General features: G+C 45.2%; 1 protein-coding gene across 7 annotated transcripts in view; it reads right to left on the bottom strand.

Moving 5' to 3' along the window:
* Nucleotides 1-877: 877 nt before the first annotated feature.
* Nucleotides 878-26397, bottom strand: part of sept9b (septin 9b) — an 83985-nt gene continuing 58465 nt past the window's right edge. For 5 of the 7 annotated variants that reach the window (XR_005036898.1, XR_005036899.1, XR_005036896.1 and 2 more), the window contains 10 exons: nt 17590-17766; nt 14964-15092; nt 14752-14833; nt 14516-14653; nt 6141-6258; nt 4000-4095; nt 3770-3866; nt 2044-2095; nt 1669-1898; nt 878-1576 (listed from right to left, as the gene is read on the bottom strand). Coding sequence is in view for 1 of the 7 variants with exons in the window: in XM_036949492.1 (XP_036805387.1) it covers nt 1721-1898; nt 2044-2095; nt 3770-3866; nt 4000-4095; nt 6141-6258; nt 14516-14653; nt 14752-14833; nt 14964-15092; nt 17590-17766 (1067 nt within the window). In the remaining 6 variants the exon portion in view is untranslated. Of the gene's footprint in view, nt 1577-1651; nt 1899-2043; nt 2096-3769; nt 3867-3999; nt 4096-6140; nt 6259-14515; nt 14654-14751; nt 14834-14963; nt 15093-17589; nt 17767-26397 lie in introns of those variants that run through there. The other 2 variants (XR_005036897.1, XM_036949492.1) reach the window with 2 other exon arrangements.

Below are 26397 nucleotides of genomic sequence, written 5' to 3'. Positions count from 1 at the left end.
TAATTTGATGTAAAAACCCCTCCAATACACACTGTATTTACCTCAATTCACCCACAGATTGTTTGAAACAACTTTATGACTTTGCAAAGACACTTTATGACACTAAAACTCAAACTTTGATGGCAAACACTACATAAAGGGTATCCTTTTTTCACACAGTTTCAGACATGCCAAATTGCATGCCCAAAGGGACTTTTGTGATTGGTTAAGAGAGGAGTCACCTGCACAGGTGAAATGGATTGGCAATCAAGACAATTGTGAACAATAAAAATATCAATCTTTATTTATTTGACATAGCATATCAAAGATAAACCATACTCTCATCATACTATAACAAATTACACAATAACTATACAACAATAAACATTGTATTACCTTTTGTAATTGTTTATGTTACGTAAGCTACATTGCTGAATGAATAGTACTCTTGGTTTTGACCTCTGTCCATGAGTTTTTGGCGGAGTGAAGAATTGTGTTTGGCTGAATGGCACATTTATGACTTTTTGGAATAAATGTTTAGTAGGGAAGATAAGGGAGTCAAACATCGACTACACTGGGAATACAAAACTGTCCGGGAACTAAATATTATTACAAGCGGTGTATGTAGGCTACATATTCAACCTACCTGTAGTCCTATTCTGTATCATGTCCAAAAAGACAATGTAAATCTAGATTCATAGAATTCTCTATAAATACACGGGAGACAATGCATGATTGCAAGAAAAATTCAACCAAAGCGGATCTCTGTAGATTTTCCATCCTCTCGGAGAACAACGGGAGTGTGTAGGTCGACTGGTAGGCTATATGAATATCTAACTCAATTATAAAGTGAATACATAACAAGCATAAATATCTATTTATAAATCAATTCTATATATTTGGCTTCTCTTTAAAACAGAAAGGACATTTATTTGGTTTAGAGAAAGTTCGGAGAGCATAGGGATGTCTGTTCCCTGCATCCAGACAACAACACAATAACATTATAAACACAACAGTAAAATGTAAAATGCACTGTATGAATGAACATGATACGGTTAACAAGATACGACATTGGCATAGACAGGATGGTTTGGTAAGAGGTCTGAAACATATGAAAACGCAACAGAAAAAGACAAAAGGGATTTCAAAGCTGCTCCACACTGCATTGCTGCTTTTCGGGGCAGTGCAGATGTGTCCAAAAATATACAAAGAACCTAAACCCTACCTCCTAATATCTCCAATATCTAGACAACACAATCCAAACGTAGAACAGGTCATTCCGACCAGTTATTTATAGTTGAGCTAATTGATGTGCTATACTTCGATAGCTGGTCTGTACACATCTGTATGCTATAATACTGTGGCATCCCATCTCCCTAGGGAACATCTTGTACTCTTTACCCAACAGCTCTGACCTTGGCAGTTGATCATGTATGAATCATTATATACTTGATATTGGAATCCTCTTTGGAGTGTGTACAGTCCATGTCAGCCAGTTAGGATGTGTGTGTGTGTGTGTGTGTGTGTCACGTGGTGTGTTTGCATGTGGTGTGTCACAGTTGCCAGCCATTAAAGATATATATATATATATATATATATATATATATATATATATATATATATATATATATATATATATATATATATATATATATATATATATGTATGTGTGTGTGTGTGTGTGTGTGTGTGTGTGTGTGTGTGTGTGTGTGTGTGTATTTGTCTGCAGATGGTAAGACATCTACATCTCATGGGTCAGGACTTGGTGCTGTGCTGCCACCCCGTTGGCCTGCTGTGGGTTGACCAGTGTGTTGGGTGGCTGGGCGTTGGGCTGGCCGTTGGTCTCGTTTAGCCTGCGGACACGGTACACCTCGTAGTGGATGCTACTGGTGATGTCCTTGATGTTCTGCATGTGGGTCCTTACAGAGAGGAAACACAGATGAAGATTTAGTGAGAGAAACATCGACATTACCCAGAGAAACATTACCCAGAGAAACATCAAGCGTCATCAAAAACACTGGTCAAACAGTCAGTTTCACCATCACTTAAACAGTTAATATTCACCTGATGAGAAGGTCTCGCAGGTAGGCAAACTCACAGTGTGCAATGTTCTCAACTGCAAAAAGAGAGTAAAGAAAATGAAATTGCATTCTATGGGATAAACAGCAAGTGTTTTCTGTTTACAGTTACTCAAATAATATACAATAGCCACGTAGCATACATTTTGTGTATCAGGGTGTGCATATCAAGTTAAATGCCATGTGCTATTCTACACTCTGCCACAAGATGGGAAGTGTTGCGCCAAAGACAGGTCAAGGACGCCCATTTATCTTGACATCTGCAGCAATTATCTTAAATAAAGGTTACACCTTCCACTACAAGTAATTTAATCCATCTCAGCAAGTCAGATTGTTTAACAAACTCTCCATGACAATTTGCTGGAGTCTAGAAAGGGTCCAACACATGTTTGAACGATCGATTATGTCAAGTCCACAAAATGAAAAAGGAGCGTTATTCATGTGAAATCGCAGCACAGGAAATTAAATTCCATTTCATCCCTCTTAGGGAGGGGCGGGGGAGAAGAGGGTGCCGCTGTGTGACCACCACAGTCTGTGGGTGTACTGATTCACGTGGTGGTGGGTCTCCCTTAACCAGGCTGGTTTTTAAATGTTTCTCTGGCTAACACTTTCCTCCACCTATTACAAACAGGGGATTAACACAAGAACACACAGAGACAGACACGTTGTATATGTAGCTGTATAGGTACCAGCCCTCTAGATAAGCATGACTTATGGAATGAGGAGGGGGAGAAAGAATTTGATAATGAGGTTGACAATGAGAAAGAGAATGACATTGGGGCAGTGGTAGAGGAAAAAGAGAACGTAAGAGACGACAGAAAGAAAGAGGCGAGAGAGAAAAAGTGAGAACGAGTAAGACAATCAGCGAGAGAGAGAAAGAAAAGAGGAGGAGAGAGAGAAGGAGAACGAGGAGAAAGAGGTCCTGGCTATGAGAACCCTGGGCCCACAGGACTCCCTCCTCTTGTGGCCTAATTTATGATAGCAGTGCAGACAGGTCCTTCAGCTCCCTCCCTCCCTCCCTCCCTCGAGTCAATGTTCCCTCAGCCAGGGGACAACCACATCTCACTCTTATCACACCCGTGCTCCGACAAACACACCTTTGTCTTAGAGTTAAATTACAGTCCATGGGTGGCAGTTGACAGTTCCAGAACAGGACCCAAGTACTAGAACTCTAGAAAGCTATGTATGCTAAGCTCTGGTTGGTTGGTCCTTTGAACAGACCTAACAGCAAGAGGTCCAGATTAAGATATCTGTTCTACAGCCATCTGTCGACAAGTGTGGAGTGATGAGAGGCGCATTCACCAAGAGCCAAGAGGGGCCCTGGAGGGGCCAGGTGCAATCTGGGAAGAAGACAGTCGGCCCTCCAGTAAAAAGGAGCTGTGACATTCCTCTCTTCCACCCCACCTCTCTCTTTCTCTCTAGACCTCCTCCGGTCTGTCCTCCACACATCACCTTTCCCCCCACTGTGTTATGGATGCAGACGGCTCAGTAAATCCTCCATGGGTCTGTGACTTAGAAATGTCTTGAGTCACAGACCAGAGAAACGTGGATATGAGAAACACTCGCTCATAGTCACACAAGACTCAAATCAGTTGGCTGGGATTTAAACATGTGCTGGCAGCAGTAACGTGCGTGGTTTCGCCAACATCTGCTTCAACCCATTTACGTGACTAGTTTGACAGGGAGAGTAATGGTTGTGTGTGTTGAATTACCTTCTATGGTTCCCCACTTAGTTTTTCTGCCCAGAAGCCTCTTTCCATTGACCTGGTACTCCTGGTTGCTCCCCACCACAGCAAATGGGATCATTTCCTGAACACAAACACAGTTTAAGACCAACAATTGCTTTGTAATGAATCCATGCGTCAGTGTGTGTGTGTGTGTGTGTGTGTGTGTGTGTGTGTGTGTGTGATTCTGCATGCCTATACACACATTGTATACCCACCCTGATCTTATCATTGATCATCCTGTCATCAGCATCCTCGTCAAACTCTTTCTGAGGGTAGACGTCGATCCCGTTGGCTCGCAGCTCTTCCCTGATCTGCACACACACAGAAACACAGAATCTAACACCAGGTTTGCACCGTTTCATCAATGTACTGTAGAACAGCAGTCAGGGCTAAACAATGGCCGTTTCCACCTCATGTCATCTACCAAGTCATCTAGTCCTGGAGGTGGAGGAGTGTGTGTCCTGCCCAGTACAACAACATCACACACCAAAGCCTTTCACTCACCACCAGAGGAAAGACCAGGCCAGGGAGGCTGAGACTTGTATCACATCAGAATCCATCAAAAGTAAGTAAGCAAGCCTACTCATTCTTATAACTTAACTTTCACTGGCTAACCTCCAACAATAACAACATAAATGATTCATGCAGATAGCCAGATTGTTAGACCAGTATGAGGTCACCGTGACTGAAAATATAACAGAATAGGAAAGGACTGACTACAATTCTAGAGTAGCTCACTCCGAGTCCACCGTAAACACTGCTACGGCTGGTGTTGACGTTAAATGGTCATTTAATGTTCCCTGACATTGAGAGTTAATGTGGCGGTTAACCACTATTACAAATATACAGCCAGACACTCAGGTTTACAAAATGGCCGCCTTTCTTCTATGTCTTTATAATGACTGGAACACAGACAAGAGACAGAGTGAGAATGACGGGCTTCTTCTGCCAGCAGTGATGGCCTTTAAATTAATGACCGTTCCGCTCACAATTACTACTTTGACAGTTTCCACTTGGTCTATGACGAACAGGTTTTCTACATTTCTCGGTTTATACTTCTTGGAAAGTTTAAACTTGTAACTTTCTCAGCCTTGGGCCTATATTATAAGCCTACAACAGTCGAGGGAACGTGACCAGAGCACACACACGAACGCCCGCAACGAACTGTGGACACAGAGGGTAAAACAATAAAAAGCTCTCTTGTTCCCTTTGCATGCATGTCAACTGCTGCAGGGAACAGAGAACAAGAAAGAAACGTTTTAAAAAAACATTAAGATCACAATCCCAGGGTCGTACATTGCCCAGCCCATGCAGCCAACCAAAACAAGCTGGTTACAAGCCCCAGAGCTTCCATCTCGCCCGCCCTTGTTCTCATTGGCCGTTGTCGGGGAAAACGGTAGCCAAGTTGCCCAGCGTGTTTCCTCCTCCAGAATTAATAAAGATCTGTCGCAGGACGCCAGAGAGGGGGAGACGAGCGTCCCTTGATGTGTGTGTGCGCGCGCGCAGGCATGTTATTTTGTTCTCCCAGGCTGATCACTGGCCAACAAACACACACTGGAACAGAAGGGGGTGCAGAGGCCTTTTTAACTAAGCCAAGCAGGTCGTATAGGCCAGTGTAACCTGGTATGGTGCAACTTTCAAGAGACCGCAGGAAGAGAAAGCAGCAACGGAGAATTCCATCTAATTCTAAATCAGTAGAGATGGCCTCTATACCATAGACATGAGTTATCAACAGAAAGGGCTGTGCTTTCGTTCATGGAGGAGTGGCTACTAGACAGCCTCTGCCGAGCAGCTACTAGACAGCCTCTGCCGAGTGTTGCATAAACCTTACTCTAAACAGACTCCTTATCTGAGGTCCTGTGTGGTTTCTCCATCTCCTGTACCCAGTAGCGTATTGCTAATAAGAGACTAGCCTGCTACAGTACACTGGCATCTGTGCAGACATCAGCTGCCTCGGAGGTTTACAGAAAGCTGGAATACTGTAAATAAATCACTTCTTAAAATGCTCCTTTCTGGCTAAAAGCATCCGTTAAGTGTTCCAAGGTTTCATACCACTACTCCTCAGACTGGGCAGAGTACAGTAGTTTATCCAGATGGCTGCTGTTTGTAATGCCTGGCATCGCTTCATACCGGCCTGTGTGTGATCTTACCCTCTTGTTACCCTGTGTGTGTGCACGCGGGTGGCATGTGTGTGATCTTACCCTCTTGTTACCCTGCTGTAAAAGCCTAATGTCAGCCATGTCAGGTTGTTGTAGTGCAAAATGGACTAGTTTAAAAGCAAATAAACAGATCAATGTCATAGGCTTTTTGTGTACACACACGTGCCTGTATACACACACACACACACACACCGTACCGTCTGTTTGAAGAAGTCCCTCTCCTCCAGGGTGAGTGTGTCTGCCTTGGCGATGACAGGGACTATGTTGACCACTTTACTCAGACGACTCATAAACTCCACATCCAGGGGCCTCAGACTGGAGAGAGACAACATGGAGGGAGAGAGACAACATGGAGGGAGAGAGGGGAGGAGGAGAGAGATGTTAATAAGATTACTCTTAAAGTTAAGGAGATATTTTCTGATCAAATCAAATTTTATTGGTCACATGCGCCAAATACCTTACAGTGAAATGCTTACTTATAAGCCCTTAACCAACAATAATTGAAGTTAAGATTTTTTTTACTTAAATAGAAAATAAAAGTAACAATTAAACATCAGCAGTAAAATAACAAAAACGAGGCTACATACAGTTGAAGTCGGAAGTGTACATACGAGTTTTAAATGACTCCAACCTAAGTGTTTTTCAACCACTCCACAAATTTCTTGTTAACAAACTATAGTTTCGGCAAGTCTGTTAGGACATCTACTTTGTGCATGACAAGTCATTTTTCCAACAATTGTTTACACACAGATTATTTCACTGTATCACAATTCCAGTGGGTCAGAAGTTTCCATACAAATGTTGACTGACTGTGCCTTTAAACATCTTGGAAAATTCCAGAAAATGATGTCATGGCTCTAGAAGCTTCTGATAGGCTAATTGACCTAATTTGAGTCAATTGGAGGTGTACCTGTGGATGATTTCAAGGTCTACCTTCAAACTCCGTGCCTCTGTTTGACATCATGGGAAAATCAAAAGAAATCAGCCAAGACCTCCAAAAGAAAATTGTAGACCTCCACAAGACTGGTTCATCCTTGGGAGCAATTTCCAAACTCCTGAAGGTACCACGTTGATCTGTACAAAGAATAGTACACGCAAGTATAAACACCATGGAACCACGCAGCCGTCACACTGCTCAGGAAGGAGAAGCGTTGAATGTACTTTGGTGCGAGAAGTGCAAATCAATCCCAGAACAGCAGCAAAGCCTTGTGAAGATGGAGGAAAAGAGTACAAAACTATCTATATCCACAGTAAAACGAGTCCTATAACGACATAACCTGAAAGGCCGCTCAGCAAGAAAGAAGCCACTGCTTCAAAACCGCCATAAAAAGCCAGACTATGATTTGCAACTGCACATGGGGATAAAGATCGTACTATTTGGAGAAATGTCCTCTGGTCTTATGAAACAAAAATAGAAATGTTTGGCCATAATGACCATTGTTATATTTGGAGGGAAAAGAGTGAGGCTTGCAAGCTGAAGAACACCATCCCAACCGTGAAGCACGGTGGTGGCAGCATCATGCTTATGGGGGGGCTTTGCTACAGGAAGGACTGGTGCACTTCACAAAATAGATGGCAACATGAGAAAGGAAAATGATGTGGATATATTGAAGCAACATCTCAAGATATCAGTCAGGAAGTTAAAGCTTGGTCAGAATGAGTCTTCCAAAAGGACAATGACCCCAAGCATACTTCCAAAGTTGTGGCAAAATGACTTAAGGACAACAAAGTCAAGGTATTGGAGTGGCCATCACAAAGCCCTGACCTCAATCCTATATAAAATGTGTGGGCAGTACAGAAAAAGTGTGTGCAAGCAAGGAGGCCTACAAACCTGACTCAGTTACACCAGATCTGTTAGGAGGAATGGGCCAAAATTCACCCAACTTATTGTGGGAAGATTGTAGAAGGCTACCTGAAATGTTTGACCCAACAATTTAAAGGCAATGCTACCAAATACTAATTGAGTGTATGTAAACTTCTGACCCACTGGGAAAGTGATGAAAGAAATAAAATATGAAATATGTAATTATTTCTACCATTAATCTGACATGTCACATTCTTAAAATAAAGTGGTGATCCTAACTGACCTAAAACAGGGAATTGTTACTAGGATTAAATGTCAGGAATTGTGAAAAACTGAGTTTACACGTATTTGGCTAAGGTGTACGTACATTTCCGACTTCAACTGTACACGGGGTACCAGTACAGAGTCAATGTGCGGGGGCACCGGTTAGTCGAGGTAATATGTACATGTTGGTAGAGTTAAAGTGACCATGCATAGATAATGAACAGAGAGTAGCAGCAGCGTAAAAGAGGGGTCTGGGTAGCCCTTTGATTAGCTGTTCAGGAGTCTTATGGCTTGGGGGTGGAAGTTGTTAAGAAACCTTTTGGACCTAGATTTGGCGCTCCGGTACCGCTTGCCGTGCGGTAGCAGAGAGAACAGTCTATGACTAGGGTGGCTAGCATCTTTGACCATTTTTAGGGCCTTCCTCTGACACCGCCTGGTACAGAGGTCCAAGATGGCGGGAAGCTTGGCCCCACGCACTACCCTCTGTAGTGCCTTGTGGTCCGAGGCAGGGCGGTTGCCATACCATGCAGCGGATGCAACCAGTCAGGATGTTCTCGATGGTGCAGCTTTTGAGGATCTGAGGACCCATGCCAAATCTTTTCAGTCTCCTGAGGGGGACTAGGCTTTGTCGTGCCCTCTTCATGACTGTCTTGGTGTGCTTGGACCATGATAGTTTGTTGGTGATGTGGACACCAAGGAACTTGAAGCTCTCAACCTGCTCCACTGCAGCCCCGTTGATGAGAATGGGGGCATGCTCGGTCCTCCTTTTCCTGTAGTCCACAATCATCTCCTTTGTCTTGATCATGTTGCGGGAGAGGTTGTTGTCCTGGCACCACACGGCCACGTCTCTGACCTTCTCCCTATAGGCGGTTTCATCGTTGTTGGTGATCAGGCCTATCACTGTTGTGTCATAGGCAAACTTGATGGTATTGGAGTCGTGCCTGGTCATGCAGTCATGAGTGAACAGGGAGTACAGGAGGGGACTGAGCACGCACCAATGAGGTGCCATGCTGATTCATGTTGAGGATCAGCATGGCGTATGTGTTGTTACCTGCTCTTACCACCTGGCAGAATCATGTCAGGAAGTCCAGGATCCAGTTGCAGAGGGAGGTGTTTAGTCCCAGGGTCCTTAGCTTAGTGATGAGCTTTGAGGGCACTATGGTGTTGAACTCTGAGCTGTAGTCAATGAATAGCATTCTCACATAGGGGTTCCTTTGTCCAGGTGAGAAAGAGCAGTGTGGAGTGCAATAGATATTTGGTCCTCTGTGGATCTGTTGGGGCGGTATCGAAATTGGGGAGAGTCTAGGGTTTCTGGGATAATGGTGTTGATGTGAGCCATGACCAGCCTTTCAAAGCACTTCATGGCTACAGACATGAGTGCTACAGGTCGGTAGTCATTTAGGCAGGTTACCTTAGTGTTTGGCACAGGGACTATTGTGGTCTGCTTGAAACATGTTGGTATTACAGACTCAGTCAGGGACATGTTGAAAATGTCAGTGAAGACACTTGCAAGTTGGTCATCGCATGCTCGGAGTTCACGTCCTGGTAATCCATCTGGTCCTGCGGCCTTGTGAACGTTCACCTGTTTAAAGGTCTTACATCGGCTTTGGAGAGCGTGGTCACACAGTCGTCTGGAACACTGATGCTCTCATGCATGCTTCAGTGTTACTTGCCTCGAAGCGAGCATAGAAGAAATTTAGCTCGTTTGGTAGGCTCGTGTCACTGGGCAGCTCGCGGCTGTGCTTCCCTTTGTAGTCTGTAATAGTTTGCAAGCCCTACCACATCCAACGAGCGTCAGAGCCGGTGTAGTACGATTCAACCCTAGTCCTGTATTGATGTTTTGCCTGTTTGATGGTTCTTTGGAGTGCATAGCGAGATTTCTTATAAGCTTCCGGGTTAGAGTCCCACTCCTTGAAAGCGGCAGCTCTACCCTTTAGCTCAGTGTGGATGTTGCCTGTAATCCATGGCTTCTGGTTGGGGTATGTACGTAGTCACTGTGGGAACAACATCATCAATGCACTTATTGATGAAGCCAGTGACTGATGTGATGCGCTCAGAAGGATCCCGGAACACATTCCAGTCTGTGCTAGTAAAACAGTCCTGTAGCTTAACTTGGTAGGTTATATTGTAATGCAGCACTGTGGTATAATTGAAAGCATGTCCAAAACATTTATTCAAAGTACTTTCAGTCATGGATGATATGAGACAGATATACCACTAGGGGGCAATGATGGTCCATTGTCTATTATTTTCTGATCAATGACAACGTAAATTGTGCAGCAGTGTGCCAGTATAAACCTAATTCTCAAATTTAAAAGACGAATCACAACCTCTTTCCAAGGTTAACACAAAATGGTTAAGAACTGAAACTGATATAAGCCTGGAAACAGATAATGGTCCTCAAGATTTGTCATGGGTGGCAGTTTTAGGGGGTAAAATGTGGGGATAATGCAATTGAATACATATCTAGATCTAAAGACATTGTCCTCAACTGACCACTCACACAAAGCTTGTACATCCTACTCACAAGTTGTCAAGTCTTAGCGCTTCTCTACTATCTCCTATAAACCTTCTCTCTTCCCCATCTCATCTCTTTCTATCCTGTATAAACTCTCTTATCTGCGCTCTATCTGAGGAGAATGAATGAGAATGTTCAGGCTATAGCTAGCCTGGCAGGGCCTCTGGTTGTTCCGTACGTCTAGATTCTGAAATACACATTTTCACATTCATTTATTCAAAATTGAAAATATGAATATATTGATGTTGTTCATTTTAAGACAATACTCTCTACAAGTACATCACATTTACAGAGTGGGCTCTCTGCTCATTCTGAATTTCTGATAATAGTATGAGCAGCACCATAGCTGGCCTGGCAGTACCTCCTCCTCCTTTCTATAGGCTCCCTCTCTTTTCAGTCTCTCTCTTTATGGTATCACCACTCCCTGCTTGGCTGGCAGTAATGCCTCTGGTTGTTCCCCTCTCCAGCTCCTCCTTATGGTCTCCTCTCCCCTCCAATTATCCCAGCCATGATGGGTCACCCTGGATCAAAGACCTGGAGCAGCTGGACTATAGAGGGGCCCCCTCAGGAGAGGGGAGAGACATGCACACGGAACGGGGCAGGAACAGAGAACACTACGCGTGTCAATACACGTCATACTACATGCCAAGGGTGTCCGAGAGAGACCCACGTGACATGGTAAGAGAGAGAGAGAGCGCGAGGAGCGAGAAAGGGGGAGAGAAGGAGAGCGACAGACACAGAGAGACAGCACGACAGACACAGAGCGACAGACACAGAGAGAACACCACTTAATGGAAAGAAAGAAAGAGGAAGAGTGTGAGAGAGAGAGCTCCCATAGGTCATAGCCCTGCTGCAGCTCTCCTTGGCTCCGCCTATAATTTGATCTCCTGTCCCCTCAGGAACCGTGACCTCAGCTTTGTGGACTGTAAGTCAGACACACACAGGGTTTCATGTGCATCAGGGGTATGTAGGTCTACTATACACAGATCAGTGAATACATACGGTTGATGTTTGACTATGAAGATGTTCACACGCCTCTGAACAAATAGATGAGACCGAGGTTCACTGCACATGTGAATCACATATCAGTCAACACACACACGCACATACCACAGATAGACATGCACATGTGCACGCACAATACAGCTATACTCCAGTTCAATATCAACAAAAAAGGTCAGCACACACAATGCACGCCTACACACTAAACATATGTACTGTACATATTTATGCACACAGAGATGCCATATGCTCTAATTCTCCACTTCAAAAAGGGGAAATAGTCAACTTGGTAGCTGTGTCTGCAGAGGGAGGGCTGAGCTGTCAGTGCAAATTCTCTGAGAACTGTTCTGTGGTCAAAATGGAAGCAACCACGTAGAGGAAGGGGGGGGGGGGGGTGACCGCACTGTAGACTGCTCTCTTCCCTCCTCTTTCTCTGATGTCTTTAAAACCACCTCGCGGGTCAAGAGAGTCCAAGTGCAACATTGTCTGGCGTAACCGTGGGATACCCTGGTAGTTCTCAAAGAAAGCATCCTTCATGAGGTAACAAGAAGACAGCCTTGAGGGAAAGAGTGTGGTCAACCATTCAGTCATGACTGCATCCGCTTCCATTCGCTACAGGTGCGACATAAATGGCATCCTATTTCCTATATTGTGTACTACTTTTGGCCATAGCCCACAGAGCATAGGGTGCCATTTGGGACGTATCCTACATCTATTGAAAACCAGTCTAGCTACTAAATGAAACCTTGAAGCAAATTGCTGACACTTAAAGTACTCCAACTAACCCAGGGTCTAATACCTTCAAATTGCAGTCAAGAAGTTTGACAATAAAAAGAGCCACAACCATTGGGCTATAAAACTTGATGTCTCTGCTATTATTTGGTGATATGAGATACCAGTATTACTGAATATTCAGCGTAGTGTCTATTACGGACATAATGGCACCAAAGCATGAAGCTATCCAAGACACATGGGTTAATTCCCAAACGGCATCCTATTCCCTATGTAGTTCACTACTTTTGACCAGAGACATAGGGGCGCTGGTCAACAGTAGTGGACTAAAATAGGTAATAGGGTGTCATTTGTTACGCAGCCATGGCCTTGGCATGGTGTGTTAGTAATTGGTTACAGGCCCTTGTTGCAGACCTCAAGTCATTTGTGAAAGGAATGAAGAGGAGAGAAGAACGGGAGTTGGGAGAATAGTTTGAGTCTAGACCATGAGCCAGGTTCAACCCACAGGGTTTCATCCTTAGATTGTCCTGTAGAGGAGCATTGGCTACTCAACACATTATTATTGTGTCTCTCCCCCATCCCCTGTCGTCCCATCTGCTTTTGCTGACTCTGTGTGTGTGTGTGTGTGTGTGTGTGTGTGTGTTCGTGTGTTCGTGTGTTCGTGTGTTCGTGTGTTCGTGTTTTATGCATCCCTATGCCTGTTGCTTGTGTTCTCTAGCCCAGTGCCAGGTTGTAGCTTCAGCCCCACAGTGAGTGGTGGTGAGTGGAAGGATAGGACATCCTCTTTGTGCTCCTGCTCTGAAGTCTCCTGGTGGCAGTTAAGAAGATCCTACTTCCTGCTCCCCCTGTTTCCAGGCCTGATTAAGAGGTCCCTAGAGGGGACAGGTGCTTGGAAGTTTCCAGGAGAGCCTGTTTGGGGGAGGGGGGATGCACTCGAGGTCAAGCGGGTGAGAGAGGGAGGGGATTGGCAGGGGAAGTGAGTCATTTTAGCTTTTGGGACGAGAGAACGAGGGAAAAAGCTTTGGCTCGTGCTTTGCGAAAGAGGGTCTGGACAATGCACTGACTGTAGAGCTGCCACATAGACACACACACACTGCAGCTGTGGTGTCATAAGGAGGAGGTGAGGGAGTGTGTCAAACAGTGGGATACACACACGCAATACACTCCATAGAATAACTAGTGGACAACTGTTGAGCTACAGGTCAAGGAAATGATGTGGGCGGATGGAAGAGACAATTGTGAGCCAGTAGATGGAGTCCTGATATGTGCTCAGACAGTGTGTATGTGTATACACACATATATATATATATATGCAAGTCCACCCAGGGTGCCCAGGGTGCACACACAGACACTTTCATCCCTGTTAAATGACTAAAACTGCAGACGTGAAAGGAAGGAGTATTATTAAACATTTATTTAACTAGCCAAGTCAGTCAAGAACAAATTCTTATTTTCAATGTTGGCCTAACTGCCTTGTTCAGGGGCAGAACGACAGATTTTTACCTTGTCAGCTCGGGGATTCGATCTTGCAACCTTCCGGTTACAAGTCCAACGCTCTAACCACTAGGCTACCTGTCGCCTTGAAAAATGAAACAACTAGCCACCACCTGGGTGTTTAGTAATGCATACACGTCTAGAAGACTGTCAGAATCTTTACATGCTCAGAGACAGACTGAAGCCACTTAACCATTTCCCTGGATTGGGTACTATAGTTTTCCAAGACAGTGGGTACTATAGTTTTCCAAGACAGTGGGTACTATAGTTTTCCAAGACAGTGGGTACTATAGTTTTCCAAGACAGTGGGTACTATAGTTTTCCAAGACAGTGGGTACTATAGTTTTCCAAGACAGTGGGTACTATAGTTTTCCAAGACAGTGGGTACTATAGTTTTCCAAGACAGTGGGTACTATAGTTTTCCAAGACAGTGGGTACTATAGTTTTCCAAGACAGTGGGTACTATAGTTTTCCAAGACAGTGGGTACTATAGTTTTCCAAGACAGTGGGTACTATAGTTTTCCAAGACAGTGGGTACTATAGTTTTCCAAGACAGTGGGTACTATAGCGTCTGCAGTCAAAGGAGTCTTTGTGAAACCTGATTCCCAAAGCGATACCTCTGAGTCTCGGTGGACAAGATGACTTCTAAAAGTGGTCGAAAGAAAAGGAGGGTAGTCTAGAGGAAGTGGTGAAGTCCCAGACAAACAAACAGTGTGTGTGTGTGTGTGTGAGAGAGAGTGAGTGAGTCCATAACTCACCAGTGTCCAGTAGGTGGTATGAAGTACATGCAGCAGTGAACCCGTGAGTCTGGGATCCTCTTCTTCCTGTCGATGTTGATCTCCTCCTGCAGGTACTGCTCATACTGGTCGTTGATGAACTTCATAATTGGCTGCCAGCTGTTGGGGGGGGGCACATGGGAAATGGAGTTCACAGACAGGCGACGACACAGTCATTCACTCTGCGGTAGGGATAATTTAAAAAAACTACAACTCACCAGTTCTCGTTGTTGATGTGGTCCCCAAAGCCGGGAGTGTCGATTACCGTTAGTTTCATCCTCACGCCCTTCTCTTCGATGTCTAGACAGAGACACAGGAGATATCCATGACATGTATTATGTATACTGCATACCATTCATATTACACAAATACATATTATAATGTATACTGCTACCACAGATCCGTTTGTATGCATGTGTGTGTGTGTTACCGTGACTGATGGACTTGATCTCGATGGTCTTGGGGATCCTCTCCTCGGGGGTGGACACCACCGACTTCCTGCTGACCTTAGACTTGAACAGGGTGTTCATCAGGGTCGACTTCCCCAGACCACTCTGACCTGTTAAAGACCAACACGGGGTGAACTATAGGTCTGGACACACACAATAACAGAGGGGCTTATCTTCAACCATGAGGCTCTTCTAACCTGTCGTGAATGTACAATAGCTTTCCTGACTCCGAACAGAGACCCTACACACAAGTCATGTGACAGACCGAGCTAGACAAAGAGTGTGTCCTCATGCACTCACTGACTATGACAACAGCATGGCAGCTGTAGGGCCATTCCAGCCTGCTGTCGGGCCATTCCAGCCTGCTGTCGGGCCACAGAGGACAGATGGACCAGCCACACACACACTCCTCACCAAGACCCAGAAGAGGACTGGCCACGGCTCAGAACCTGGTTCCTCTAGGTTTCTTCCTAGGTTCCTGCCTTTCTAGGGAGTTGTTCCCAGCCACCGTGCTTCTACATCTGCATTGCTTGCTGTTGGGGGTTTTAGTCTGTGTTTCTGTTTAAGCACTTTGTGACATCTGCTGATGTAAGAAGAGCTTTATAGATACATTTGATTGATTCCTCTACCTCCCCATAGACATCCATTAGCAGCAGGCCTGACAGTGGGCATCGGCAGCACAGCTGTGCCAGCTTAATTAGCCTTTATGCATAGGGGACACTGCTGCGGTCTAAGGGGCTTTAGGGCTGGGATTAGGGTAATACATCTCACAGAGGGGCCTTCAGAGATTGGAGTCTGATTACATCTCCACTGACCTTTCTCACAATGACTTTAGAGAGGGACAGAGACTACTGCTGCTGTGTCAAACTCAGTCCCGGGGCTCCTTATGGGTGCACGTTTAGGTTCTTGCCCTAGCACATCACAGCCGATTGAAAAAAATCTAAGTTTGATGATGAGTTGGCCATTTGAATCAGCTGTGTAGTGCCAGGGTAAAAAACCCAGAGGGGGCCTCAGGACCGAGTTTAGGAAAGACGGTCATAGAGGATAGCCAAAATGGCCAATTCAAAACCAAATCAGAGTTAGGGACTTGTACAGTAGTAAAACGACTTCACATCAAGTTTGACCCTGGATACTGTAGGTCATTGGATCAACTATACCCCTGTAAAAAGGACAACCTTATAAAATGTCTTCTTTATCTTAATCCTCAGGACTTGGACAGATCCTATATGTACAGATAGGGATGCATCAACAACAACACTACCCTCTATTCTAACCTGGCCTTTATCATGTCTCTTACACCAATAGCGACTATAACATGTAAGCGCACAATTGCACAACATAACCTGGGCTCATGAACACAACTATCATTCACTACAAGTCTGCCTTTCTCCAACGTTCCGACTCCACTTCAAGTGGGCACATTCGTCTGACGTCTCTGATGGAGCGCTGGCTGAATGCTGCCCTTTGCCGAAAACAACTATGAGGGTTGTGATGCATGTCAGTGACGGCGTGCCAACAAGGAAAAGATACAGCCTAGTCAGAGATTATGAAAGTCTGGCGTACTTTTTATTTCATTGAATTGATCTTCCTACATGATAGCAATGAGAGAAAATGAATACTTTTTGACCTTGCCCAGATACGTTTTCTTTGACTTGGTACCATGAGATGCCACCTTTATTTTAAACAAACACATTCCAATGGTTTAGGATCTCCTCAGAACCACTATGACAGCTAGTATGTATACAAAACACACTCCTGCAGGGAGTACTGTGTGTTCTACTCTACCACCGTCCCCCACTGACTGCCACCAAACACAAAAAGAGACATCTAAGCTGGAAGAGAGACTCGAGGTCCTTCAACATGCTCTTTGTAGCTTTCAATCACTTCTCAGCGTGGTGGTAAAGTACAGGTAACTGCCGAAATAAAGGAAACACCAACAGTGTCTCAATAGTGTGTTGCTCCACCACGAGCCGCCAGAACAGCTTCAATGTGCCTTGGTATCGATTCTACAAGTGGTTGGAACTCTATTGCAGGGATGCAACACTGTTCTTCCACGAGACATTAAATAATTTGGCGTTTTGTTGATGGCAGTGGAAAACGCAGTCTCAGACACTACTCCAGGATCTCCCATAAGTGTTCAATAGGGTTGAGATCTGAGATCCGGTGACTCGCGAGCTGTGGTGAGCTGAGGGCAGGGAAGTGTTTGCTAGAGCCTGTCAACATTAATGGGCATCATTACTCCACCATCTCTCTCTGCCTGACTACTTTCTTTTATCTAGTGAAGGATGCATGCCACTATGTGCAGTGTGTACCAATCTCAGGGGCACTTGGGGTAAGGGTTCCCCAATGGGGTTCCACGCTAGTTAGTCCTGGAAGATCAAGCACTCACTCCAGGCTCATTTCCAAATGACAGCGTGACTTTGAAAACATTTAAATAGAGTGTATAGAAAATATAGTGTGTCTCGCTCTCTCTGGGGATGGGTGGATGTAACAGAGGATGTGTGTGTGTGTGTGTGTGTTCATGTGTGTTTAAAACCATTCACTCACATCCATGATCTCAAAAGGGTGTGTGTTGCATGCGTGTGTTCACTGTTCAACACCACTCACCGACGATCATGATGTTGAGCTCAAAGCCCTGTTTCATGGCCTTCCTCCTCATCTGCTCCAGGATGGCATCGATGCCCACGTAGCTGAAGTCGCCAGCGCCATGTGACGCTCCCTTGGCAGGGGGTTGCGGATGTGGTGGGGCGGACATGTTGCTGTGGCTCGGATTGACCTCTGACCCTGATGATGAGAGAGAGAGAGAGAGAGATCAGTGTTCAGCATTGAACATTTGAAATAGGAGCGTTCCATGCTGACAAACATTCTGATAAATATTTTCCATCCTACTCGTCACTGTGGCTGCCGATCAATGAGTAGATATCACGAATGTTCGCTGAATTCCAGCTGTACTGAAGGCGAACTACACCGGACAAATGTACCTCATCAAACTGATTCTACACAACAGTGGTGGCATGAAGAATAATGGATGCTATGCTTCAGCAGTATCAACACGGATATCACAGTTAACAACCCCACCTCACACAATAAGTCACTCTAACAAGAGTTCAACTGTAGCCACAGGACAAGACACTCATACACCGACACAAAACATTACATGAAGTGACTCAGAACCCCCCCCCCCGTCTAAAAGAGACAAACACAGATCCCTGTGGAATTAAACTGAGCGAGGCAGCCAACAACCTATAGAGACTTTAACCCAATAAATTACACACAGAAAAGCAGACAAACACATCCGCTCCCTACATCAACTAAATCTGAAGATGTACGTGCATCTTACAATAACCATTCCTTTTACTGTGTTATGGTGAACAATGGTGGCAAGCTGCAGCTGTAAAGTGGATGTAGTTCTCACAATATTTCAAACTACCTAAAACACAGACTCGTGTTGTAGAATAGTAGCAGTTACAAGTTACAACTCATCTGAGTGAGTGACTGGGAGGCAGGTAGATGAAAAGTACAGTCTACGCTGACGTAGACCTAAAATAGTCCAAAGTTGCTGAAGAGAAGGTGTGACTGCCAATTGTAGCAAGGCTAACTGCCAAAGCAGTGTCTGGACGAGCCTACTAAACAGACAACAAGCTGCTTTCACCTGTCGCATGTACACACACACACACACACACACACGTTAGCCCTGCAGGGGTGGGAGGAGATAGTTGGGTGTGATATTCCTTTGACAGCGTGCTGTGGTATCATCTACTGCTCAAGGTTTACAGACACTCCAAACCACAGACAGAGACATATCACAGCCGCCAAAAATAGCTGTGAATGAATTCAAACATGCGAGCAGAAGATCCACAGACAAACTTCAAGACGAATGCACACGCTGTTAACACGGACCACTATGAACGTGCTTCCAGATACGGGGAACTGTGGCTGTCGTTTCCAGTGCTTTACATTCTAGTTGTGTGTCCATACAGTACACTCACAGTAGGAGAGAAAGTAGAACTCCCTTTTGGAGTTTGACAACGTCCGCTCTGGCTGTCTGTGACACGTCATTCTAACCCCCCTGCTCCTGTAGCTGTGTGTGCATGTTGACCTGATGAAGATGGATGAGTATCAACAGCCACGTCTGCCTTTACAGTGAAACCTTCACCGCAGTCTCTGGGTTTCCTGTTCATCACACTCGCATCCACATCGTCTCGCTTTAGCTGGCTGGGCCTGATGATTCAAGTGTTGCGTTTTGCTCCACCTTGCACACGGGAAGTCATTGTTATTTCCTGTCCATGTCTGATAACGGCAGTAGGGAGCCCATACAACATGCTGCCTCAGATCTGACACTAAATTCAATGTCACGTATAGAATCTTCTCCAATGGCTTTCTACACAATTCGGAACCATTTTGTGGAACCACTACAGAAGGAGCTTTCTTTTATTTGGACTAGGAAGGCCCAGACTTTCCACAAGGAAGCCCTGGGAAAAGTGCTGCAAATAAACTTTTAATAAACACAGTGTTCCCAACTGGTCTATCGGAGCTAGAATTTCAGGGCCGAACCAGGACCCTCATCCAGTGACTACCACACACGCATACATCACCTATACAGGAACCAATATACACAGGCAGTTAGGAAAGCTAAGGCTAGCTTTTTCAAACAGAAATGTGCATCCCGTTGCACACACTCAAAAAAAGTTCTGGGACACTGTAAAGTCCATGGAGAATAAGAGCACCACCTCCCAGCTGCCCACTGCACTGAGGCTAAGAAACACTGTTACCACTGATAAATCCACTATAATTGAGAATTTCAATAAGCATTTTTCTACGGCTGGCCATGCTTTCCACCTGGCTACCCATACCCCGGTCAACAGCCCTGCACCCCCCACAGCAACTCGCCCAAACCTTCCTCACTTCTCCTTCACCCAAATCCAGATAGCCGATGTTCTGAAAGAGCTGCAAAATCTGGACCCCTACAAATGAGCAGGGCTAGACAATCTGGAGCCTCTCTTCCTAAAGTAATCTGCCGAAATTGTTGCAACCCCTATTACTAGCTTGTTCAACCTCTTTCGTATCGTCTGAGATCCCCAAAGATTGGAAAACTGCTGCGGTCATCCCCCTCTTCAAAAGGGGGAGACACTCTAGACCCAAACTGCTACAGACCTAAATCTATCCTACCCTGCCTTTCTAAGGTCTTCTAAAACCAAGTTAAACAGATCACCGACCATTTCGAATCCCACCGTACCTACTCCACTATGCAATCTGGTATCAGAACTGGTCATGGGTGCACCTCAGCCACGCTGAAGGTCCCAAATGATATCATAACCGTAATGGATAAGAGACATTACTGTGCAGCCGTATTCATCGACCTGGCCAAGGCTTTCGACTCCGTCAATCACCTCATTCTTATCAGCAGATTCAACAGCCTTGGTTTCTCAATTGACTGCCTCGCCTGGTTCACCAACTACTTCTCAGACAGAGTTCAGTGTGTCAAATTGGAGGGCCTGTTGTCCGGACCTCTGGCAGTCTATGGGGGTGCTACAGGGTTCAATTCTCAGGCCGACTCTCTTCTCTGTATACATCAATTATGTCGCTCTTGCTGCTGGTGATTCTCTGATTCACCTCAATGCCATACAACTCTCCTTCTGTGGCCTCCAACTGCAAGTAAAATTAAATGCACGCTCTTCAACCGATCACTGCCCGCACCTGCCCGCCTGTCCAGCATCACTACTCTGGACAGTTCTGACTTAGAATATGTGGACAACTACAAATACCTAGGTATCTGGTTAGACTGTAAACTCTCCTTCCAGACTCACATTAAGCATCTCCAATCCAAAATTAAATCTAGAATCGGCTTCCTATTTTGCAACAAAGCATCCTTCACTCATGCTGCCAAACATACCCTCGTAAAACTGACCATCCTACCGATCCTCGACGATGTCATTTACAAAATAGCCTCCAACACTGTACTCAGCAAATTGGATGCAGTCTATCACAGTGCCATACGTTTTGTCACCAAAGCCCCATATACTACCCATCAGTGCGACCTCTCGTTGGCTGGCCCTCGCTTCATACTCGTCGCCAAACCCACTGGCTCCATGTCATCTATAAGTCTTTGCTCTGTAAAGCCCTGCCTTATCTCAGCTCACTGGTCACCATAGCAGCACCCACCTGTAGCACTCGCTCTAGCAGGTATATTTCACTGGTCACCCACAAAGCCAATTCCTCCTTTGGTCGCCTTTCCTTCCAGTTCTCTGCTGCCAATGACTGGAACGAACTGCAAAAATCACTGAAGCTGGAGACTCATATCTCTATCACTAACTTTAAGCACCAGCTGTCAGAGCAGCTCACAGATCACTGCACCTGTACATAGCCCATCTGTAAACAGCCCATCTGTAAACAGCCCATCTATCTACCTCATCCACATACTGTATTTATATTGCTCTTTTGCACCCCCAGTATCTCTACTTGCACATTCATCTTCTGCACATCTATCACTCCAGTGCTTTTAATGCTATATTGTAATTACTTCGCCACCATGACCTATTTATTGCCTTACTTCCCTTGTCTTACCTTATTTGCACACAATGTATATAGACTATGTTTGTTTAGTCCTTGTGTATTCCATGTTGCTTTAGCTTGGCCAGGTCGCAGTTGTAAATGAGAACTTGTTCTCAACTAGCCTACCTGGTTAAATAAAGGTGAAATTAATAAAAAAAACAATAATAATAAAAAAAAAACATACTTCTAAACCCTCACCCCAGAATGAATATCTGAACGACTGTAAATCTCTGAACTGAATGTCCTTTTCTCCTCCACTAATAGTCAGATTGAGACACCACAATAGAAGAGAATGGGTAGGTGGTGCCGGTTGAGTTGGACCACACCTTCACTTGCCAGTATCTGTGTGGAGCTGCAGTCTCAACCTTCAGTTTCCCAGACCCTGTGATGATAGATGGAGGCTAAGATACCACAGAGCGGCTTGGCTGAAACGTCCTGGGAACATGAACTTTATAGAAGAAAAATCCGTTCCTCTTTACCGTCATCAATCAACGCACATCACCGTCAGAGTATTGGGTTTTGTTTTTGTATTCCCTCAACCGGCAAAGCACTCAACTTCTTTATGCGCCTTCATTAAGCTCACATTAAACATTCGATCAAATGGGGAAATGTGAACCCGTTGGTTGGTTGAAACCGCATTAGTCCCTACTGTATGTAAGAACAGATGTGCTGTGCTGCTATTCCTGTTGAACAGACAATCCCCTGTAGTGGGAATAAGATGTAGAAGTACACACAAAGTGCTAATTTGATGTTAAAGGGGGAGGGAAAGCATGACACAATGGCATGTACAGGGCCTTTGTTGATGTTGTGGTGTCATGTGCCTACCTACCTGCCTGCCTGCGTGCATGCAGCATATCACCCTGCATCCCATTGCTGGTTTGCCTCTGAAGCTAAGTAGGGTTGGTCCTGGTCAGGAGACCAGATGCTGTTGGAAGTGATGTTGGAGGGCCAGTAGGAGGCACCTTTCCCTCTGGTCCCAACAAAAATAAATATCCCAATGCCCCAGGGCAGTGATTGGGGACATTGTCCTGTGTAGGGTGCAGCCTTAAATAAATAAAAGGTTAAATAAAATGAAACATTTCAGATGGGACGTTAAATGGGTGTCCTGACTCTCTGTGGTCATGGCACATAAGAGTAGGGGTGTTAACGCCGGTGTCCTGGCTAAGTTCCCAATCTGGCCCTCGTACCATCATGGCCATCTAATCATCCCTAGCTTCCAATTGGCTAATTTATCCCCCCCCATAACTATTCCCCAGGTCATTACTATAAATTAGATGTGTTCAGTCAACTTATCTGGTAAAATAAGGGTTAAACATTTTTTTTTTTTAAAGAGTACGGACCCTACTGTACAGGAAGCAGCCTCTCTAAGAGACAGGACACAAACCAGCACTAATGACATATTAAGGGTCTATAAGCCATCCCATACCTGGGTATCACAGTGCCAGCTCCCCCTGTGCCATCTGGTGGGTAACGTCTGGGTTCTCTAATAATAGAGACCACACACACACACACACACACACACACACACACACACACACACACACACACACACACGAGAGAGAGAGCAAGGAGAAAAAAGGGTGCTGATGGCAGTGGCTTAACCGGAATGGGAATCTGCTGTCTGAATTCTCTGTTCCGGCTGGACTGGCACAACAGACGAGAACCATCAGTTTCCCTCTCCTCAACAGTGACCACTGATCAAATCTGATTGGTCACGTACACATGCTGTTGCGGGTGTAGCGAAACATTTCACCTTCCTCATAATTTATGAGCTACAAGAAAAACATTGGCTTTTGAAGATCCAATAGATGGGGCCCCATCAAACTTTTATAGAAAGCCTTGCATTCTTTTTATGAGTCAGAATAGCAGACAGGCATACAAATGTTTTATACAGAGCTCTGGTAGCCTTTGAAGCCTGCTGGGTCTCTGGCTGATTCACCTGATTAAAAAAACTGACCAGTGAAACTATGACATTCTAAACTTAGCTCACGCTAAATTACCCTAATTTGATGGGAAGCCCTCTCCAATACACGTTGCATCCAAACTGAAGATGAAGCAGCTGTTGCTTATTCAAAAGAAATAAGTTATTTGACCTGTAAAAACACCTAGCTGACCCCAGAATAAACCCCTCAAACACAACATCAAATGTTTCTTCCACTTTCTTAACCCTTTCCAACTGACTACCATTCACAGTGTTTACCAGAACTCTGAAAACAGACAACTGTTACGACTGGGGTTGAAAAAAAGGCTAACTGACATTTCTGACTTGAGTGTGAAAAGAGATTTAAGTATTAAGGGAAGAATGGACATAGTGGAGTTTAAAGGTTCAGTCCATCCTCATTTTCCTTGCATGCATGGATGAATGGATGGATGGATATGACCCTAACAGCTGCTGATTCCAGACTACACATCCAGATTTGCTCCAGAACCACCTCTGTTTCATCTAAACACTGGTTCGTTACACTCATCCTAGATCAATGGGGACCATGTGGACACTCATCCTAGATCAATGGGGACCATGTGGACAATCATCCTAGATCAATGGGGACCATGTGGACACCCATCCTAGATCAATGGGGACCATGTGGACACCCATCCTAGATCAATGGGGACCATGTGGACACCCATCCTAGATCAATGGGGACCATGTGGAAACCCATCCTAGATCAATGGGGACCATGTGGACACCCATCCTAGATCAATGGGGACCATGTGGACACCCATCCTAGATCAATGGGGACCATGTGGACACCCATCCTAGATCAATGGGGACCATGTGGACACCCATCCTAGATCAATGGGGACCATGTGGACACCCATCCTAGATCAATGGGGACCATGTGGACACCCATCCTAGATCCCATCCTAGACCATGTGGACACCCATCCTAGATCAATGGGGACCATGTGGACACCCATCCTAGATCAATGGGGACCATGTGGACAACCATCCTAGATCAATGGGGACCATGTGGACAATCATCCTAGATCAATGGGGACCATGTGGACACTCATCCTAGATCAATGGGGACCATGTGGACAATCATCCTAGATCAATGGGGACCATGTGGACAATCATCCTAGATCAATGGGGACCATGTGGACAATCATCCTAGATCAATGGGGACCATGTGGACACCCATCCTAGATCAATGGGGACCATGTGGACACCCATCCTAGATCAATGGGGACCATGTGGACACCCATCCTAGATCAATGGGGACCATGTGGACACCCATCCTAGATCAATGGGGACCATGTGGACACCCATCCTAGATCAATGGGGACCATGTGGACACCCATCCTAGATCAATAGGGACCATGTGGACACCCATCCTAGATCAATGGGGACCATGTGGACACCCATCCTAGATCAATGGGGACCATGTGGACACCCATCCTAGATCAATGGGGACCATGTGGACACCCATCCTAGATCAATGGGGACCATGTGGACACCCATCCTAGATCCCATCCTAGACCATGTGGACACCCATCCTAGATCAATGGGGACCATGTGGACACCCATCCTAGATCAATGGGGACCATGTGGACAACCATCCTAGATCAATGGGGACCATGTGGACAATCATCCTAGATCAATGGGGACCATGTGGACAATCATCCTAGATCAATGGGGACCATGTGGACACTCATCCTAGATCAATGGGGACCATGTGGACAATCATCCTAGATCAATGGGGACCATGTGGACAATCATCCTAGATCAATGGGGACCATGTGGACAATCATCCTAGATCAATGGGGACCATGTGGACAATCATCCTAGATCAATGGGGACCATGTGGACAATCATCCTAGATCAATGGGGACCATGTGGACACCCATCCTAGATCCCATCCTAGACCATGTGGACACCCATCCTAGATCAATGGGGACCATGTGGACACCCATCCTAGATCAATGGGGACCATGTGGACTCCCAGCACCTTGGTCAAATGAGGAGGATTCTATTTAAAAAGACATGAACGAACAAGGGTGGAAATAAGATGTTTATAAGTTCAATTATCTTGTGTAACGAAGCGGTTGAGATCTGAATGTTGAAAGCTAAATTATGCTACACGGTATGATCGGGACTGCATTGGTGGCGGTTATGGTATGGGATAGTACCAGTGTCTGCGTGCCACATCTAACCTCTCTACTGTCATGTGTAATGAATGTTAATACGGGCTCATACAGAGATATGTATATCTGTGTTCTCTAGTAAGGATTGCTCACAAGCTACATTTTCCAACCCCATATGTGAGGTTTCAGGCTCTGTGGTAGATTCACGGTTTCCTGTTTGTCGGTAGAGGCACAACGGAAGAGGCCTAGACGAGAGAGCGAAAGAGACATCAATGAGAAATGAGTCAACTCATACGCCACCTGAAGACTATAAAAATCAACGTGTTTAAAAAAAACAAGCACTGCTGATTCATTTCAAATGACAACTACACTGACCATTTCAAGACCTTAAAAATAATCCCCCAGTTTCCCTGCTAATCATGCCAGCTGACAGCAGTGCTGCACTAGTACTACTATAGCGTATCAAACCATCTTAAAAAGCACAGCCACCACATTCCCCACAACAGTTGGGGTCAATTCCAATTAACTTCAGTCAGTAAACTGAAATTCCAATTCTCCTCGTTGAAAAGCAATCCCCTTACCATACATGCACCCTGTGCCCACCCGGTGCTCCTGGCCAGCCAACACGGCGTTCCCAAAGGAATGTGTTCTCTCAGGAATCTCTCCCACATCCCATTCGGATACAATCTGCCCACAGTCTGCACCGGAGGATCATTTACATGCACCCATAACCAAATATTGTTCTGCTTTCATTCTGCCGTTCAAACATTCATAATAT

This window comes from Oncorhynchus mykiss, chromosome 17 (genome assembly GCF_013265735.2).
Source record: "Oncorhynchus mykiss isolate Arlee chromosome 17, USDA_OmykA_1.1, whole genome shotgun sequence".
Taxonomy (NCBI): domain Eukaryota; kingdom Metazoa; phylum Chordata; class Actinopteri; order Salmoniformes; family Salmonidae; genus Oncorhynchus; species Oncorhynchus mykiss.
The sequence above is the reverse complement of the archived record's forward strand: the minus strand, read 5'-3'. Positions and strand labels throughout refer to the sequence as shown.